The sequence below is a fragment of the Micropterus dolomieu genome, linkage group LG11 (assembly GCF_021292245.1).
Source record: "Micropterus dolomieu isolate WLL.071019.BEF.003 ecotype Adirondacks linkage group LG11, ASM2129224v1, whole genome shotgun sequence".
Classification (NCBI taxonomy): domain Eukaryota; kingdom Metazoa; phylum Chordata; class Actinopteri; order Centrarchiformes; family Centrarchidae; genus Micropterus; species Micropterus dolomieu.
The window spans coordinates 10055808-10074467 of NC_060160.1; the positions used below are offsets into that span (position 1 = coordinate 10055808).

The following is an 18660-nucleotide window of genomic DNA, read 5'->3' on the forward strand; positions in this document are numbered from 1 at the left end:
AATGTGTGGAGCTGTAAGTGCAATTGTTTCATTGACTATTCGGCTTATTGATGGTTGTGAGGGGCCAAAATAATCAGCATTGCTGCGTTTGTCCTGTGGCAAATAAACAAAGCTTCTTCACCACCTTCAATTTAACTGAAAACGTATTACTGCGTAAAGTCAGTGGTAAGATGACGTCCCTCACCAACTCACTGACAAAGTTTATGCCCGCGCAGTCCGACCCCGTCTTATTAACTGCGCGTCGTCAGAATTCATCCTCTCCTCTCCGCATGTCTCTGTCTCCACAATGCCATCACAAGCCCTACTTGAGAGACCTGTTGAGCTGTCTTAAATAACTGGGAGAGTAAGAGTGATTCTTAGCTTTGAGAAATTTGATAACTTTTATTCTTAAGTTTAAAAGTAGGAGTAAATTTCATGAATTCTCAGCACTTAAGACTAAAATGGCACTTTGAGAAGCTTGATAAATACCGGCCCTGATTTTTTCCGAAATGCATTAACTGACACTAATATACCTTTTAGTAAGAGTTGTAGCAGTAATGCAGGCACAAAACAGGGTCAGCGAGACACTGATATTGTGCTTTAAGAAGTTTTAGTACTACAATTTACAGATCCAAAATATGTAGTGCTACTGATCACATCAGGCAAAACCACACACTTGAACAGCATGAATATATTACATACAATTCTTCAAGAAATTCTTAGTCATACTATACATTAGTTAAATTTAAATGATGGTTTTACCTTGGAAAAAAGCCACTTGGCCTTCTCTGTAACCAGCTCGGCCAGGTGCGTGTTCTCAGCGTTCAGAAGTGCATTAAAGGCGGTCTGGTGGTGTCCTGCTTTTCTGGCTACCCGGGCACTTTGCAGCCAGCACTCCCCTACCAGCTCCTTGCTCATAGGCCTGCAGAGCACACGGAAGGCCTGATTTGTGACGTGGCCAGGACTTGGAAAAGTTACACATATTTTGTTCAGATTAACATCTTAATCAGCAGCCCACACAGAGAAATATGATATGAAGTGCGCCTGTTTGCATGCAGATGTTTCTACATCCTTACTGGGGTCCCAGGCTTAACAAGGCACGACGGAGGGCCAGGATTGGCTCCTTGGCCCTAAAGGAATTCTGGGTCATCTCCAATCGATCTGACCAATGAGGAGGCAGCTGGCTGAGGCTGGGGGCCGAGCATTCCCTCTGTTTCTGCAGTTCGGTAAAAGAGTGCTCCAACTCGCTGAGCATGTGGAGCCTAAACAAACACACACATACGCACAAAGATTTTGGATTTACAAGTTATTGCTACTAACAAATAGAAATCAACTATTAAAAAAAACCATAGAAAACATAACTGATTCAAAGAATAAACTGACACACACATACCTGACGATGTACTCATAGCCTCTCTGGTAGGTTCCACACTCATAACTGGCTGCAGACAGAGGGACAACCTGTTCCTTCCTCACCAGCTTCAGCTTCTCATAGAAAGCCTCAGAGTCTTGCTTCTTAGCTGACAGCAGTAACTGGCCAAGCCGCACACCCCAGGTACTGGACTGACGGTCTGGAGACACAACGGTAGTGCAAAACTTAATTCAAAACTTCTCTGAATTAGATTTTTTTTAAATGTAGATATCTATTGCTGCCATATAGTGCCACCAGTGGTTGAAGATCATCTGTATATTTTATTACCTGAACTCAAATAATCTTCCAGCAGGTCCCATTTTCCGAGTTTCCATGCTGCCTCCACCCTGTAGGTGTTCAGCTCCGACTTCCACTGGTGCCTAAATGTGTCCATGTACAGTATAGCTTTTTTCAGTGGACCTTAACTGACTTACATGTGCTCCAAGTAAAACAACACAACAGTGCATTAGTTAAGAAAGCATGAAGAAATCAAGTCACAAGATTAACTTGAAAATAAAAACTATATTTCTTCACCACCTACAGCTGAAGTGGATTTATCTTAAATCAGAAAGCACCTTTAGTGAGAATGATGGGTTATAATGTGTGTGTCTCACTTGTTTGCCAGTACTCCATTGACCTGAGTGATGACTGTTGACAGCTGTCCCAGGCCGAGCATAGAGGTCATCACCCCATGATAGTGACCAATCTATACATGAAAGGGACAACGTAAATGAGAATTACAGAGAGATACAGCAGTGAAACAAACAACACACTCTTCTTTCATCTTAGTATAAGAGCTTGTATTGATTAGTTAAACATAGTTTTCTTTGTTTGTACATTGCACCAAAAAAGTCAAAACTAAAAGGCAGAATTAGCAAGACACTAAAACATGGTACTGTTTAACAGTAATTAGAGAAGTTTTCACATGTTTTATGATGATGGTGTAAGCTCCCATATGAAGCTGTATGTGTGTGTGTGTGTGTGTACCTGGTCTGACTCCAGCTGTATGGCCCGGTCATAGCAGGCAGTTGCGTCTCGGAGCAGGCCAATGCTCTCATGCTCCAGTATCTGTTCCCGTAGTGATGGCTCCTCCCTCCTCAGGGCATTGACCCCCCTCACTCCATCAGGCTCATGCATCGCAGCGTACAGTGTCTGCAACAGCCAATCATAAAAAAAGTTCAGAGAGCTGCAACTTACTCTTAACAAGGGCTAGGAGATCATTTGTATTATTGTTTATTGATTTTCAGCATCACATTTGATGATATGGCCTTCTTACTGTCTTATTTTATTGTTCTACACATTGCTGTTGTTTGGGGTGATATTATACATACCCATGATACACTAGTATGATTAATTTATATGATTTTTTCTTTCATTTGCCATATTGTAAATTATAATCAGAAAATATTCTTTTTAATATTTTGATTATGATTTCAGCCTTATAGTTCAACCCCTTCCCTTAACCGTACTTCTGTTAAACTTACTGACAAATTATTATTCACTACAACGATGAGCTAAATGTGTAAAGCAGATGTAATGAGGTGATTGATTAAGTATCCTTATCCTTACTCCACACTCTTAAATAGGGTTTTATCCAGTCGCAGAAATGCTAGATTTGCATCACAGCACGTAATGAGTCAATGTTCATCTGTATACTCAAACACATGAAAGCACACGAATGAGCAAGGTAAGATGAGGTAGCCTATTTTAGATTCTTTTACAAATCACATGTTTTGATTGTTTATTTTACCTTTTTCAAATAATTTTTGCTGGCTCTAAAAACTCTATAACTGTACTAAATAACTGTAATTCTGTAAGACATCAAAATATGTTGGTAACAACCAAGATGTCCCCAAGCAACTTGTTTTTTTTATTTCAATCTAAAAGCAGAAGAAATGAGCACACTTTAGCAAAGAAATATATTCCACTGACTGTTAACGGACCTGCAGAAAGGTGAGATGGTCCAGGATGTTCTCTTTGTTTTCCAAGATGTATGCTTCAAAGTGCATGAGGGCACGAGTGTACGCTTTCGATCGTAGCGAGGCTTTTGCCAGAACGTCCTGTGGAATACCCTTCAGGAAGGCCACCACACGCTGATACTCCCCACTCTCTGCAACAAAACATTTTAGTTTTTCACTTTGCTCGATAGTCAATAATGCAGGTTAGAGAACAACAAGGATACATGCAACATGCATCAGCTCACTGAACGTAATGTGTAAATATTTCTGAACAATATTTTCTTGTAAATAATTGTCTGTTCTGTTGTCACTTACAGGTGATTCAACCTTTAAACGTCTTTTAAAAGTCTCAGATCTCTTGTAATAATACTGAAGATATGAAGCAAAAGAGATAAAGTATGTTTTTGTCTAATCTGAGGCGAAATTCAGATTCTATTGCCACTGACCATATAAATCTACAAAAAAGGGCGTCAAGAACTTCAATAAACTAATCATGCATGAGATTGGCAAAGGGCAAAAAAGCAGGAAAATATACTGAGAATGCCCCACACCCCGATAAAACTGGCCACGGCTCTATTATAACATGGATGGTATAGCAGGACCCATGACAACAACTTATTTGGTCGATGTGTTGCAGTGGGAATCAAAGACAAGTGTCTAATCCACTGCACCATCGCCACCTCTCTATAATAATTATTTTGTATTCATTTTTTTTTTTACCAAGCTTCAACAGTTAAATGTGCAACATGCAACATGAAATAATTGATTCTATAACTAAATAATATAACTACTAATTTTCAAATTATTTCAGTAGAAGTTAATAGATTATTTTTAATGAATAAGAGACAGCAGCAAAGGTCACTGCCTGTTTAAGACCTGGTGGCCTAACTGTTAAAGAAACAGTTATATTATTCAGGAAACTCAGATCAGTCTTTGTCAATAAACTGTAGGAGAAAGTTTTCACATTTCAACTCTGGCAGTGGGCTGGCGTGTGCGTGAGACGAGAACGACCACGCCAGTTTCATGGGATCGCGCCAGTTACCCAGAAGCCGTTGCTATGGTTACCTCGCGGAGCGTTTGTTTGCCTGTCTGTCGACGAGGAGCGCAGAGCGACCCCGCGGGTCAAAGACGTCTGAAAAGGCCTTATATTAACCCCGTAAAAACCATTCACAAGAAATTAATTTATAACTTGCCAAAACCTTTAACATAAGGACATAAAGAGAAAGGCAACCGTTCATACAGCAAAGTGTATGTAGGCTATATGATTGATCAATCCACAACAACGTCAAAGTAAACATTAGACAAAGCCTATCACAACCAATAATCAAAACATACCCAATTTATCTGGTCCTTATTGTCAACTCAGTGTTGGGCAAGTTACTCAGAAATAATATAGCTATTACCTAGTCACTTAGCATATAGGCTACTGCTTAAAAAAGTAATATTAGCTACTCTAGCCTACTTATTACTGGGTGATATAACGAGTTTCTTTCTGAGTTTCATGTTGCTGTGCTGCTTTAGCTGATGCTTCAATTAGCCTAAGTCAATGTGGAATTTTCGCGGTTAAAAGCTTTTTGCTGGTCGCACAAAGTTTACATCGGACGACAATGTTCTTTGCATCTTAGACTGTGACACAATAATGGAATACCTCTCCTCCCTGTCCTCCTGTCTTCCTTTAGCTTTTTGGCTAACAGCTGATAAGGTCCGGTGCCGCTGAGCTGCAGCGCGGTCGCGCATTCAAGTCAGGGATGGTGCGTTCAGTAGGGCAGCCTTAACATGATTAGTAACTATAATAACATAACTGTTTTTGTAAATAGTAATCCGTCACACTATTCTTTACTGGGAAAAGTAATATTACAGTATTACTGCCCAACACGTTACGTACCACTGATGCGCGAGAGCGACTGTGGTACAGACTGCGCAGGTGTGGAATGGGCAACTGAATTAATCCGTAAAAATCACATCCCTGACTAATGTTCTTTTCTTCTAACTGATCTGTTTCAACACTGTGGTGAAAGTTCGGGGAATGCATCACCAACCGTTGTGTTTGGGTTTGGAGTAGAGGATGTGGCGGCTCCACTGTGTGAGGTGAGACAACATGCTGAACACAGTCTGAATACTGAGCTGTGATAAGCTGGAAGCAGTCTCCTGACAACCCCCCTCTCCTCGTCCATCGCCTTCAGTCAGCACGGCCATCATTTCCTCCGTTACCTGGAAGGAGCTGTGTTATTATTGCCCTCCACCCCAAATCCTGTATCAGCTCTTTTACAAATACAAGTGATGCAAAAGTGTCCTCACCTCCTGTTGCTCTGCAGGTGTGCAGCCCAGCAGCATGTAGAGCAGAATATGAGGCAGCAGGTAGATAGTGACCTTGTAGTCGTGTTTGATGATGAAACTGCAGCAGGTGAACACTCGGCTGGCCAGCTCATGTCTCACCTAAAACACATAGAAGCAGTTCCTAAAGCCGAGTTGAAACACAAGTTTATGCCATCGTAGAAACAAGTGATGTGCTTTTTTAACATCTCTTTCGTAAAGTATGTAAAATTGAACACGTTTAAATGGTTATATTATTTGCCCGAAATGTAATTATTCATAATTATACTGTCTTGAGTATACAAAAATTTTGGTGTTTGTTCATGTTTGGTCTCAATGTGCTTGAAACCTTTGCAAGTAATGCCTTTGCATGTCAACGGACTTGCTCACAGCAGATTTTTGACCTCCATAGTGATATTCAAAATGTCATCACATTAGTTAAACTTGCATTTGGAAAGTCAAAATGTCCACTGTGAAAATAGGTCTACAGAGAGAATGCATCAGTCCTATAAAACGCAAAGTACTAAGTATATGACAAATTTGAAGAGATCCGTTTGGCTCTGCAAAAGTGAAATAAATTAGATTACCTTGCTGATGAGGTATCCGGCCCAGGTGGCTGACCAATCAGAGAATTTGCTACCTCTCTTACTCAAGTACACCGGCTTCTTCAGTTTAGACCAGTTAACATCCTTCTGACTGCTCTTATACCTGAAGATAGAGAGGGAGAAATGATGAGAGGATTGTAAATAAAACAGGTTACAGAGTTAGGCCAGGTTAGAAGGTGGGAAAAATAATTAAAAAAAATAACAACAACTTTCACTTGGGGATTATGATCCCCTGAATTGGGTGTGAGACCATTGTAAGACAAGATCAGAGTGTATATGTGCTATACGGCTGAGTGTGTAAAGTTGAATACCTGCTGTTGAGGTGTGGTTCCAGTATTTCTTGGATCTGCTCTGGGAATCTCCTCCACAGGCGCCGCCCTGGCGAGTCGGTTCGACCTTCACGACACTCAAATATGGACAGCAGCTCCTACAGTTCACGTGACAGCACCAACACATATTAGAGACAAGACATGAGCCAAGACAGAGACAGAAAGGCGCACACACTCATATAAGCTGTTGGATAGGCAAAGTGACTGTTTGCAAAAGTGTGAGTGCAGCACGTGTGTGTACCTGAATTGCATAAGCAGCAGAGTCCTGTGCCCTCACGTCATCAGCGTAAGCCAGGAATGTTCTGGTCAGTTCAGTCAGCAGGTCGTAGGCGAAGTTGGGATCATCAACTCCACTCTGTTCACAGTGAAAATAAACACATTCATGTCTCTGCACGGATGGAAGTATAAAAATGATGATGTATGTTTAATATATATATATATATATAGTGATGTTTGTTGATCTGTTTGGATAATTATCACATTCTGTCCGTTTATATTATAATACTTTGACTAAGATGTTGATTTTATAGATGTATAATCATGAGAAAAAACAGATTGTACTGGTCACATGACCTGCATAGGGTCTATTTAGCACACCTGTAAGTGTTTTTGTAATTTAACTGTGTACGCCTGAAGAAGTGATGGGCGAAATGCGTTGCTCACAATAAAGGTAGTAAAGTCAGATCAGTGTGCAGTAGTTTGTTTTTGGATTTTTCATAGGCTTATCCTGCTATCTACCAGCACCTGATTGTTGTTGCAGTGCTCTGGGAATTTCTTGTTTCACTACATACTGTATATGTTTGTTTGTTTTTCTACACGCACAACTTTGGTGGTATCTTGCTTACCACAAAGGTGTTGTGGTCACCATGGGTGTGTGTGTGCGACAAGTCCAGACGTCCAGGATCCACGGCCCCCAGCTCCCCCAGACACTCGCCACAGAGGAGCCTCGCCTCTGGGGACGAGTCCTGGCAGCCCTTCAGCAGCACCGACACCAGGCTGGAGATGACGGGCTCCACCGCCTCACTCGCGCAAACCTGCCGCAGCAGCCATTCCTGTGGCCCACAACACAAACGAAAAAATATGGTACTCCGGATTTACGTGGCAACATAGTGCTGAAATATGTAAACTGTTGTAGCGGTCCACATAAAGGTATACCTTCCCAACCCACACTTATTTTACAGCATTGGACCCATAAATTGTACAGTCAGTGAAGGTGATGTATTTACTAATTATGTTAACACCAGAAAGTAAACTATTATTAATTACTACTAACATTATTCAGATACTTTGATTCCAACAAGGACATTATTATTTTAAACTTGTAAACAAGAAGCTTGAACTCTAGTCCTTTCACAGTTAGTTGTCTAACAATATGTGTGTGTTTGCGTACCTGCTTGCTGTGCATCATGTCCTTGAGGCTGGTCAATGCGTGAATCCTGACATCTACGTTTTCATGCTGAACGGCTCTCATGGAGAGCTGCAGTGCTGCGGCCAGGTCACTGCTGCTGGCTGTCAGCTGGTGGGTGGAATCAGACATCATAAATGAACATTATCTGTATATTTATTTTCCTTTAACACGACTGATGTCAACCAGTAACCACCATCTGCATCCTTCATTTACTTGTCATCATGATCTTTCTCTTGTCCATACTGACCTTCTTGTAGTCCTGCAGAACAGTGTGGATGTCTTTCAGCTCAGGGTGGTCTGGCAGAAAGTAAATCTCATGGAGGTAGTCATTGACTTCTTCTCTGTGAGAAATTGACTAAATTAGGTCGCTGCTGTCTGGTATAAAGTGCTCATCTCTTTTGCCATTAATTTTAATTAATGCAGGAAAAGGATGAAAATTAGCTTGGTTTTGAATTTGATAGTGCATTTGATTTGATGTGTGACTTTCTGCACAGGCCCAGTTTGGTGGTTTTTAAAACTTGTATGTGTTTATTACCTGTTGTCCAGTATCAGGAAGTGGATAATAGCAGCTGTTTCTTTGGGCTGCAGTGGGATCAGGGGGAGCAGTGCAACAATAACATGACTTAGAAGAGGGCCTAAGTGCGCCGGCTCCACGCTCCTCACAAAACAGTCCCATGTTCTGTTCTCACAGGAAGAGGAAATCAGTATCAGAAGCAGGTGATTTAGCTAATCATACAGGATTTAGTAGACAAAGATAGAACTTTAACCTATCAAGTATGTAATCAAACAGAAATTGCCAGTCTGCAGTGTAATAAAGATGATGGTAAAGAGGGTTAAATACATTTATACATGGCTAAAGTCAGAGTGAGGATCTGGGAGGATAACTAACATTTGCCTTCAGACAACACTTGGCAGCAATTCAGCAGTAAAGCAATGTTCCTCTATGCCTTAACTGTGAGCAGGGAAACGGGTGTGAAATGTTCATTCATAACAAACATTTTTAATAAAGTAAATAAATTTAAAAAAGGTTGCATGTCAGTTTTGACAATTACAGAAGCTATATATCCGATATACAATTACTTTTGTGACCTTAAGTGAGAGTGTGAGTACTGACTGGCAGCAGAGTAGAGGGAAGTCCTCTCTGTATCGGAGGCCCGTGCGAAGAGTTGTCATCATCTTTACTCTGACAGAGCTGATGTGTTTGGAGCCCATCAGTCGCATTAGAGCCATCACACTTGTCAATGCCTGCACAGAAAATCGGTGGACAGAAAACAACATTGACCAAATCAGATACATCATCAATCACGTAAAAGCATTTTTCAAAGCAGTGTTTTTCTTGCCGTGAACATTATTCTCTATGATCTATGAAATCTTTCTCACTGGAACAACACATTCTCAAATATCAGTTATTTAAATTAGTTCTCAGTAGTGGATCACACACCAACTTCTTGCGGTCCTTCTCTCCTGCGCTGGAGCTGAGCAGCTGCATGTTGAAGAAGGCAAGAATTCCCAGCAGTTTCGGCTGCAGATAGTCCGCCTGTCACGGTATGACCAAATAAAGACAAGTGAGGAAAAATATAGATGAATGTTTAAAAAAAAAAAAATCAATAAATGTTGATTTATTTATTTTTTTATTGAACAACATTTGCTGAGTTAGATATAGTTATAATTTTATTTTGTTATTTTGTGAAAATATATAAAAAATATTTCCAAACTATCTATATGGTCAAAGCACAAGATAAAACCGTAACACCGTATTTAACTCGTCACGTACCATGCGTTCTGGGGTGTTGATGTCTCGGGGACCCTGGTATGGGTCATCATTGGACGCAAAGGAAGCCAGGATTGCCAGACCATTGAATACCTACATAGAAATGTAAAACACACATATGATCAATCACTAAACCACCAAGTGAATGAATTACTGACATCTATGCACACAAAGGCAACAAAAATATACACTGAAAAAGACTGTCGATTTTTGTCTGGGAACTGGTGTTTATGTGTGTCAACCTGTTGGTAGTGCTCTCCCAGGCGCAGCAGCAGCTCATTGTGAAGACCCTGGAAGTCTTGCCTGAGCAGAGAGCCCAGTTCAATCTCTGTCTCACTCTGGGAGAATATTAGAAAAACAAATAAAAGGGTTTGGGGTACATCAGTCTGGTAATATAATTATTTACTATGGAGAACATCCATTGCAGGACAAATGCTTTAGTCATCGGCCAGACAGTGCTTGTAGATGCTCCCCATGTGCAGGAGTTGAAAAATGTTGATTCTGTTAACAATGCCAGAATAATTGCCCTGTTGTATTTACTGTAGCTTGAATGTGCAGACAATTACAGATTACAGCTAGGTTGGTTAAGTTTAATTATACCTGTAGGTAGTGGAAAGCCCTCTCAAGCTCCTCCTTGGTGCAGGAACAGACCAGATGGCTGAAGATGTACTTGAAGTTGTTGATCAGGATCTCTCTCCTGTTTGCCTTCAGCTCATTGGCCAGAGTACGGATGAGGGCGGAGCCAGTAGAGCTCGCCTTAGCCGCCAGGTAGGGCAGGAGCACCTGGAGGGTCCTCTACATGTACAAGTATGCATACAAACGTACGTCAGAAATATACACGTACATATACATAATACAGTATCAATGTACTATCACATCCAACATACTGTACACAGTACATGATGTATATATTGTGTAATGTTGTGTAGTTATGTGTATGACATACAGTGAGGAAGCGATGGAGATCTGGGAAATCAAAAGCGTGTGCAATCTGAGCCAGGATGTCCAGGGCCAGCTCTCTCTGATTGGCTGATTCGCTGCCCTGATCAGGTGTGCTCCGCAGGGCGGATGCATGCCGTGAATGCAGTGACTCCACCAGGAACTAAGCATATAGAAGTTTTTATTTAGGTAAAAACTATTTAATCTCAATTGCAATACAAGTATGTTGGGCACTGAATCTTAAAGAGGTCGTATTATGCTCATTTTGAGATTCAAAATCTTATTTAGGGGTTGTACCAGAACAGGTTTACATGGTTTCATTTAAAAAAAAACACCATATTTTTTGTCATACTGCACGTTGCTGCAGCTCCTCTTTTCACCGTGTGTTGAACGCTTTGTTTTAGCTATGGAGTGATGCGTCTTGCCTCTACAAGATCTTTGTTGGGAGTTGCACATGCGCAGTTTCTAGTTATGGACTGCTAGCCAATTACAAGCAGAGTAGGGCGGGTCGTGAGAAGTAACACGGTAAACACAGCTTCGGTTCAGCTGTATATGTTCCCCCTACCAGCTTAGCAAGATGGACTGAATTTCAGAGTGGTGAGTTATTAATTGTGTGTTTCTGCTCAGTGTGTTCTTCCCCCTGTGTTTTTGAGGGCGTGTCGGACTAGTCGCTAGGTGAGCATTATGACGCCCATTTTGACGTGACATCACAAAAGAAAAAAGGAAAAGGCTGGACTTCAAACAAGCTGTTTTCAGGCAGTTCAGAGCAGTGTTTTCTGTGGGAGATGGGAACTCCCTTTGGGCTGGACAAACCTATTACATGCACAAAAAAGGTTAATAAAGGAGAGAGAAAAAGCCAAAAAGCATAATATGACCTCTTTAAAGAATTTACTTCTCAAATTGTTCTCCACCTACAAATACACACAGTCATGTGGAAACCTTGTTACGTCACAACCATCGTCATAACTTTCATACTATTTGGTAAAACAAAAATTGTAGTAATACAAATTCTTAGTGGTCCAAACATTCAGCCTAAATAAACATGAATACTAATTGAAAACAAGCATTACAGACAGCCCTGCTACACATTTAAATCGTAGTATTGGTAATATATGTAATTATTATTCATAGTATTATGGACTGAGAATCTTAAAATTTATCTACTTCAGATAAACAAAAAAGTAAAAAAATGAGCACTGGCTTATAACCTTATTAAAGTAACATCACAGTTTTTATACCTGACAAATAGGGTTCTTGTACTGACTGAAGAGGGTCTGAAGTTTAAGACCTTTGGCAGTAGCCAGGGCTCTGATCTGAGTGTACGCAGCTACAGACACCAAGGACGACTTGGACAGCAGACAGTGGAGCAGCCGCAGCAGAGAGAACGACACCAAACTACCCTGAGACGCTCTGACAGAAGAGGAGACCGATAAACACATTTAACCAAAACAATTATTTTAAATAAGTCTTTTCAAAAGATTAAATCTCTTCATTAATGACAATTTCAGGGACAACAAAAGATACCAGACATTAATTAAAAACAGACTATATATTAATAGAATAGAAATATGCGAACATTGAGACATTAAGAACTTGTGAAAATTACACTATATTAAACATGCATGTAAAGATGTGCAAATGATGACTGTAATTTCGCTACCCTCAGTCATAAATAAATGTACTTTTATGATCAAATATGCAGAGCAAATTAAGGTATTTTTGAGTGATCACAACACAGCTAGTGGCGCTCTTTGCCCTTGTGAATAGACGCAGGTCAACTGTACCTGCCAATCTCTCCAGTGGTGAGGATGAGAGTGTTGCGCAGGTCGTCATCTGTGTTCAGTTTAGCGTTGTTGAATGCCTCTTTGAGACGGGCAACCAGGAGCTTGGATAGCGAGAACACACACACACACACACACACACACACATCATTAACCTCACCATCATTCACAAAAAGGCATCATCCCAAAAAGGTGAGGGCAGGTCAGCTCTAAAATAAAGTATACACCAAGTAAAAAAGTAAAACTTTTCACCTCTTCGACTGTCTTTTTCACTGAACTGAGGAAATTGTGATTTTAAGGCAGCATTTAAACTGAGATCAATTGCTCAGTTATCGCCTAATTTACTTTTTTTTTTAAATATATTTTATCCTTTTTTGTCTGACAGTAATGTATTTATAATACAAATGATGGCTTGTAGATGGTTGAAACTGAGTGTAAAGCACAGACACTTGAGTCTTACAATAGGAAATACTCACCTCATTCAGAGAGCCGTGCTCAGAGTTTCTGGTAGTTTCTGTTAGTAGGAAACGCACTGATTGGCTAAAGCGTATTCTGACCATTGGATCAGAGTCTTCCATTAAACCAATCAGAGCATAGAGAACTGCCCGGGAGTCACTGTCTCCACCAACCAGATTCACATGCTGGCAGAGGTGAGGCAGAGCTTCTAGGAAAGCTAAGAAAGTGAAATAAATAAGTAAATAATATACTGATGTAAATGTAGTATCTTTTAGGCTTAACAGCATGTTATAGCTCATTTTGAAAGAAAACTGACAAAAAAATACCTTGTTTAACACTACTTGGAGCTTGCTGTCTGAGCAGTGGTAGGAAAGGTTTGATAAAAGTCGCCCTAAGGGATGGAAAAGTCTTCCCAGCATGCTCTGTTGCAAGGTTTAGTTGGTGGCAGAGGATCTCAGGACGATGAGTGGACTCTGTGCGGGTGTCACTGAGCTTGGAGAGCTCCGATTGGATACAGCTCAGCTGACCGATGATCCCAGCAAGCTCTTTCTTCACCTGCTCCGAACTGTCCTCCAGCCTGGAACTGCAAACGGTCAAATGTACACCAAGTTTAATACATAAAAAAAAGTAAAATCATAAATGAATGATTGCACCAAAGCGAGAAAGAACACTTTCATGACCATATTTGCGACTGTGAACATACAGTTCAAACATATACATGTGCTTACAGCAGAGTAGAGCTGATGAGGTTGTGGTGTGCATTTCCCAAGTGGTGAAGAAAAAGAGGGAAGGCCCTGACTGCTGCCGCTCTCACCACCTCATCTGGACTCTGCAACGTCTTGGAAAACACAAACACACGCCATGTCTCGCACACACCACGACGCAGAAGGGCCAGCAGGGACACACAGTCTGCCTGGATCTTAGGTGCTGGAAAGACAAACATGCACAGTTTGATTCATAAGTTTTCAATCCAAGGTTTATTACAAATAAAATGGAAGCTATTTACATCCTGACTTCACAAAAAGATGCAGGCAGCAGCTACAGGTGACCAGAGAAGTTGTGATGCAGGAGAAATACCTACAGTAACAGAAGCTGAGTCTGTTGGCGAAGGCAGGCAGCCAGGAAGGGAATCCTGAACTCTTATAGGCTGAGACAGACCTGTTCTCACACACCCAGGGAAGAGACAGCAGAGCACACACTCGCCGCTGGAGCCCGTCCTCACTGTGGCTGCTCACTACACAGACACACGCGGTATTGAAAACAGATAATGTACTGACAAGGATGTGCTTTTGGGGTGACTTCTGCAATATACTTCGGAGGTTGAACGCTACATAAAATACACAAATTACACTAAATAATGGCAACATGAACAGACAATATGCCTTTGTTGTGACATAAAATAAATAACACAGCAAACAAATAAAAGGAGCAGTGTGTGTAATGTGTGTTTTTGTTGGAGTATATATCCTTACTTGTCAGGTAGAGGATGGAGTCCAGGACCCCAACAGTAGTCTGGACAGCAGACAGAAAGTAGTTCTGGTTTGAGATGGGCTGAGGACCTCCTTCTAACACTGACTGACAGCTCTTCAGGGCCCTGCCCAGAGTCTCAGTGGGCACCCAGAGAAGAGGAGAAGGGCTGTCAAGAAAGACACCGGGGAAGAAAGTGACAGAATATGCGACTAAGCTCAGTGAAAGAAATAAGACAAAACTATAAAAATACTGGTAAGTTTGTATATCCGTGTGTCAGGAAGTAAAACAAAAACATAAAGAAAGGGCGCTATAGTGAACACATGTGTACATGTTTGTGAGTTACCTGGTGGGAGAGGAGCAGAGGGCTGCCAGGTGGAGGATGAGCGCCAGACCCTCCAGAGCAGACAGAGACTGTGTGGTTTCAGGTTTGTCAGAGTTCAAAAAGGTCAGCAGCTCCTCCAGCCAACCGTTCACCACAGCCCAAACCTCACTGCAAACACGCATGTCCACCTCACTTGAGGCACAGATACAAATAATAATTTAAATACAGGAAATCTGCTGTATTGATTTATGATGCAGCACTACTAACAATTCCTACCAATCACCATGTGAGCAAGTGAAGCTTTTATTTGCTTGAAAAAAAAACACTCAGTTGCTTCAGCTCATTTTCTGCAAGCACATCTGCAAGCTGTTTTCAGCGGTCAAAATCCTAGTCTTCACAGGAACCAGAAGACAGTAATGGAAATATTACAGAAAACACTTTTAAATTACCCTTTTTCAAGGCAATATAGGAGCACAGCTTCTCATGGTATCTTGGCTTGAGTTCTCCCATTTACTGTATGTTCAAAACTGGTAACAAACCTTTAAAAACTGACATGTTACTAGGTATATATCTCCTATGTATATAAGGTGTGTTCTTGGAGCCCCACCCTCCCATCATTTCCTCTCAAGTCTCTTGTGTCACTGTCAAATAAAGGCAAAATACCGGAAAAACAATTATGTCAAAAAGGAAACAAAACACTATAAAAAGGTACAGACAACCCAGCAACAACAAGTGAGAGAATAATTGAACAAATAACCACATGTATGGTGTTGTAGTTCAATGTATGATATAATACAATGCACTATGGAGTCTTTTACTACAGAATCTGAACACTGGACTACTTAGAGCTCAGTTGTGATTGTTTATGAACTCACTCTGATGATTTTTTTGTTGTTTTGCTGAGTGAATTGGTGGCAGACTTGCAGGATTTCTTGGCAGCAGTCGCTCTATCTCCTGACTTCTGCATCACTGTAGCAGTCTCGGCCCTCAGTGCGGCTCGGAAAAACCCCTCAGCACACTGCAAATCACAAGCACCTCAGATATTGTAAAGAGGGCGAGAAAGAAAAGATGAGACAAACACTGTATGAGAGTAAGAGAAAGATTTTCAAAAGAAACATGAAGAGCAGAACCGTACTTCAGCTTGATTTTCTGTTCCAACAGTGTGTGCCAGCGCCCTGCAGACCTCTGTGACTCGTTGCCTTCTTAACAATGCGGCACTTTCATAAACTATGGCAACAGACAGCAAGAAGCTGAACAGCAAGCAGAGTGATTCGGTAACCTCTGTCCCCAACTTGACACCTGCACTTCCAAGAGTACAAACACACTCGAACATCTGCGAGAGATAGATGGGCTCAAAGTGTGAGTGAGAGAAACCAGACAACTGAAACACACAGCAAGTCAGGTTTAGCAGCTCCCCTTCATAGGGATGTTTCTCATCTAAGTATGTGTTTGCTGTGTAAGAGTGTGTTTCCAGCAACTGAAGGTAAGCTGTGAAGAACTCGTGGCCCTGCATCTCAGGAAACCCTCTGAGCTCCACCAGTCGCCTCAGCATCACCATGGAGATCGTCCTCAGTTTGGTGTTGCCATTAGCCAGGAAGGAGCAAGCAGTCTCCCAGGCCACAGTGACGTCACGACGAGAGACAACCCCCCTCAGGGCGTCAGTTATGACACTGATTGTTACGGCAGTCAGTGACTCCAGGGCAGCAGGCGAGGAGAGAACAAGAGCGGAGGGGGTGAGGTACGAGGAGGCACAAACGGGGGAGATGCTGAAGCGTTCAATTGTTACAGGCCATCGACTCTGTGTGTGAATGCCCAAAGTGTGTCCCTTTCCCACCAGTGCGGCAATATGAGTGTACAGGATGTTACTGAGGTCCTGGGCCAAAAAAATGAGCTCCTGAGAGAGACGGCTGAAGATGAATGGCGCCCTGGCTCTCAGAGTGTGAAGTAAAGAGCACAACACAGCAGAGACCTGCTTGTGGATGACGTCACAGTCTGGAGCTGCTGCCACACGAAGCAAACGCACCGCCACCCACCTAGCAAAGTCTGAATCAAGGGAGAAATGTGGAGTGGTGGAAGAAAAATCACAAAATTATTATACAGTTAGGAATTGAATTTATCTATAACTTGATATTGCAGCTTTGTGAAGAGCATCTCGTACCAGTACAGCTCTGTGTGGTGTCCGGGTACTCGGCAGGCTGGCAGGCAGGGTTGGCAAACATCAGAGATGAGGATTTGATTATATGCTGCACAAAGTCCAGCAGCATCACACAGGCCGGCTCTGAACTGGACTTCTTATTCAGCCCTAGTGCAACTGTAAGACACAACAATAGATTAGATTAACCTCCCAGATGTCTGAAAAGTTTACAAAAATCACACTTTAATTAAACTTCTCAATATTCAACCTGCAACGAGGGATCACAAGCCAAAAGGTTGTGAACCACTTCATTACCTCTTTAACTGTACAGAGCTGCTTTTATGTCAATCAATAGAAACAAATGATGTGCATCTAAAGATTGTTTTTAAGATTTTAGACCTAAAGCAGGGGTACAAAGTCATCATTTTAGATACTAATCCTTAGGGAGATCCCAGGACAAAAGAAAATAACAACAACAACATACAAACCAAACAGCCCTGGTAGGTAAGATACAAAAGAATAACGAATAATAATGTTAATTAACAAGTAAATATATGTAACAGCATAGCCACTTTCTTTTCTGACATTCAGATGGCTAAAACTGAGCTACGTACTCGTTTTGACAAAAAAAATCCTGACACAAATACAAGAGCCTAGCTCAAAGTACATAAGACTTTACATCAAGTGCATCAGTCACAGCTACAGTGCACAACTGTGGCAAGAGAAGAAATCTTAAGAATCATTATGACATTAAATTAAAGAATAGTTGAACAGACAAATCTGACAGTCAAACTGTTATTTACAACTGTACTGTCAGGTCTTTCTGTTGTTGTGTCCACCTCCTGTATGTGCTTGAGACTCCAAGCTTACCGACATCCACATCCGTCAGTATCCTGTCAATGAACTGACAGAGGATCTGTCGAGGTTTCTGCACCGTCTGGTCGTAGTCAGCCGCGCTGGCACTGTGAATACCAACATGGTGTAACGTTATTTATGGAAACATAGCACAACGAAGAGTTTCATTAACTTATACAAAAACCAGAGGGCTCAGTTAAACCTAAACCAGTTTCAGACTCGGACGTAACGTTAGTGTTAACAGCTTAGCTTAGCCAACTTTAGCCGGTTACTCGCCTTCCGAGCTCCTGAAGAGCCGGTATCATCGCAGACATCTCCAGTCCTTCCATTTTACAGCAGCTTGATATGTCGCTATTTGAAGAATGTCTTCAAAACATATACAGGATTTGTCAGGTCATTTTAACTAGCACACTTCACACGTCATGTCCTCCATGTCCTTTCGAAAACTTTCGCTCCAAAATGACGTTTTTGTTTTGATATGGCAGCCACCGAGGGTTATTAGACCTACTCATTAACTCGAAATGAAAAATGCTCCCCCTGGCTAAGTATGTACTAATTACTTACCTTTAAAGTAAATAGTTACAGTTTATATACAGTGGTAAAATAATTACTCATATTACAAGTAAATGTCATATGTTTAACTATTTAACTTACTTAAGTAAAAAGTAACAGTATCAAAATACACTTAAAGGACTAAAAGTATAAGTACACACTATGCAGAATTATAGGATTATAATTACTGATGCATGAAAGTGTAAGCATACCTTTTATGTTGCAGCAGGTAAAAGTGGGGGGAATTTATATACTGCTGGGAAGCTTATTTTAATGAACAAATTTCATCATTTATTTGTTAGTAATATTTTTGAAATGCAGTGGAGTTAAAGTATAAAGTAGCAGAAAATTAAATTACTCATTAAAGTACAAGTAAT

At 41.2% G+C, this 18660-nt stretch overlaps 1 protein-coding gene across 2 annotated transcripts in view; it reads right to left on the reverse strand.

Moving 5' to 3' along the window:
- The window catches only part of atr (ATR serine/threonine kinase), a 25104-nt gene extending 6942 nt beyond the window's left edge, over positions 1 to 18162 (reverse strand). The window contains exons 1-35 of one of the 2 annotated variants that reach the window (XM_046061990.1): positions 18008 to 18162; positions 17747 to 17838; positions 16901 to 17053; positions 15878 to 16785; positions 15618 to 15760; positions 14764 to 14934; positions 14423 to 14586; positions 14032 to 14184; positions 13679 to 13877; positions 13277 to 13533; positions 12971 to 13167; positions 12498 to 12598; positions 11952 to 12123; positions 10721 to 10876; positions 10375 to 10569; positions 10017 to 10112; positions 9778 to 9867; positions 9445 to 9540; positions 9118 to 9248; positions 8539 to 8682; positions 8251 to 8344; positions 7986 to 8111; positions 7441 to 7647; positions 6837 to 6950; positions 6578 to 6693; positions 6249 to 6369; positions 5647 to 5784; positions 5388 to 5559; positions 3334 to 3500; positions 2378 to 2542; positions 2005 to 2096; positions 1679 to 1770; positions 1373 to 1550; positions 1056 to 1241; positions 742 to 943 (exon numbers count right to left, since the gene is read on the reverse strand). In XM_046061990.1, the coding sequence (XP_045917946.1) occupies positions 742 to 943; positions 1056 to 1241; positions 1373 to 1550; positions 1679 to 1770; positions 2005 to 2096; positions 2378 to 2542; positions 3334 to 3500; positions 5388 to 5559; positions 5647 to 5784; positions 6249 to 6369; positions 6578 to 6693; positions 6837 to 6950; positions 7441 to 7647; positions 7986 to 8111; positions 8251 to 8344; positions 8539 to 8682; positions 9118 to 9248; positions 9445 to 9540; positions 9778 to 9867; positions 10017 to 10112; positions 10375 to 10569; positions 10721 to 10876; positions 11952 to 12123; positions 12498 to 12598; positions 12971 to 13167; positions 13277 to 13533; positions 13679 to 13877; positions 14032 to 14184; positions 14423 to 14586; positions 14764 to 14934; positions 15618 to 15760; positions 15878 to 16785; positions 16901 to 17053; positions 17747 to 17838; positions 18008 to 18060 (5841 nt within the window). In that variant the 5' untranslated portion in view covers positions 18061 to 18162. The remainder of the gene's footprint in view (positions 1 to 741; positions 944 to 1055; positions 1242 to 1372; positions 1551 to 1678; positions 1771 to 2004; positions 2097 to 2377; positions 2543 to 3333; positions 3501 to 5387; positions 5560 to 5646; positions 5785 to 6248; positions 6370 to 6577; positions 6694 to 6836; positions 6951 to 7440; positions 7648 to 7985; positions 8112 to 8250; positions 8345 to 8538; positions 8683 to 9117; positions 9249 to 9444; positions 9541 to 9777; positions 9868 to 10016; positions 10113 to 10374; positions 10570 to 10720; positions 10877 to 11951; positions 12124 to 12497; positions 12599 to 12970; positions 13168 to 13276; positions 13534 to 13678; positions 13878 to 14031; positions 14185 to 14422; positions 14587 to 14763; positions 14935 to 15617; positions 15761 to 15877; positions 16786 to 16900; positions 17054 to 17746; positions 17839 to 18007) is intronic. The other variant, XM_046061991.1, reaches the window with a different exon arrangement.
- Between the last annotated feature and the right edge of the window lie 498 nt (positions 18163 to 18660).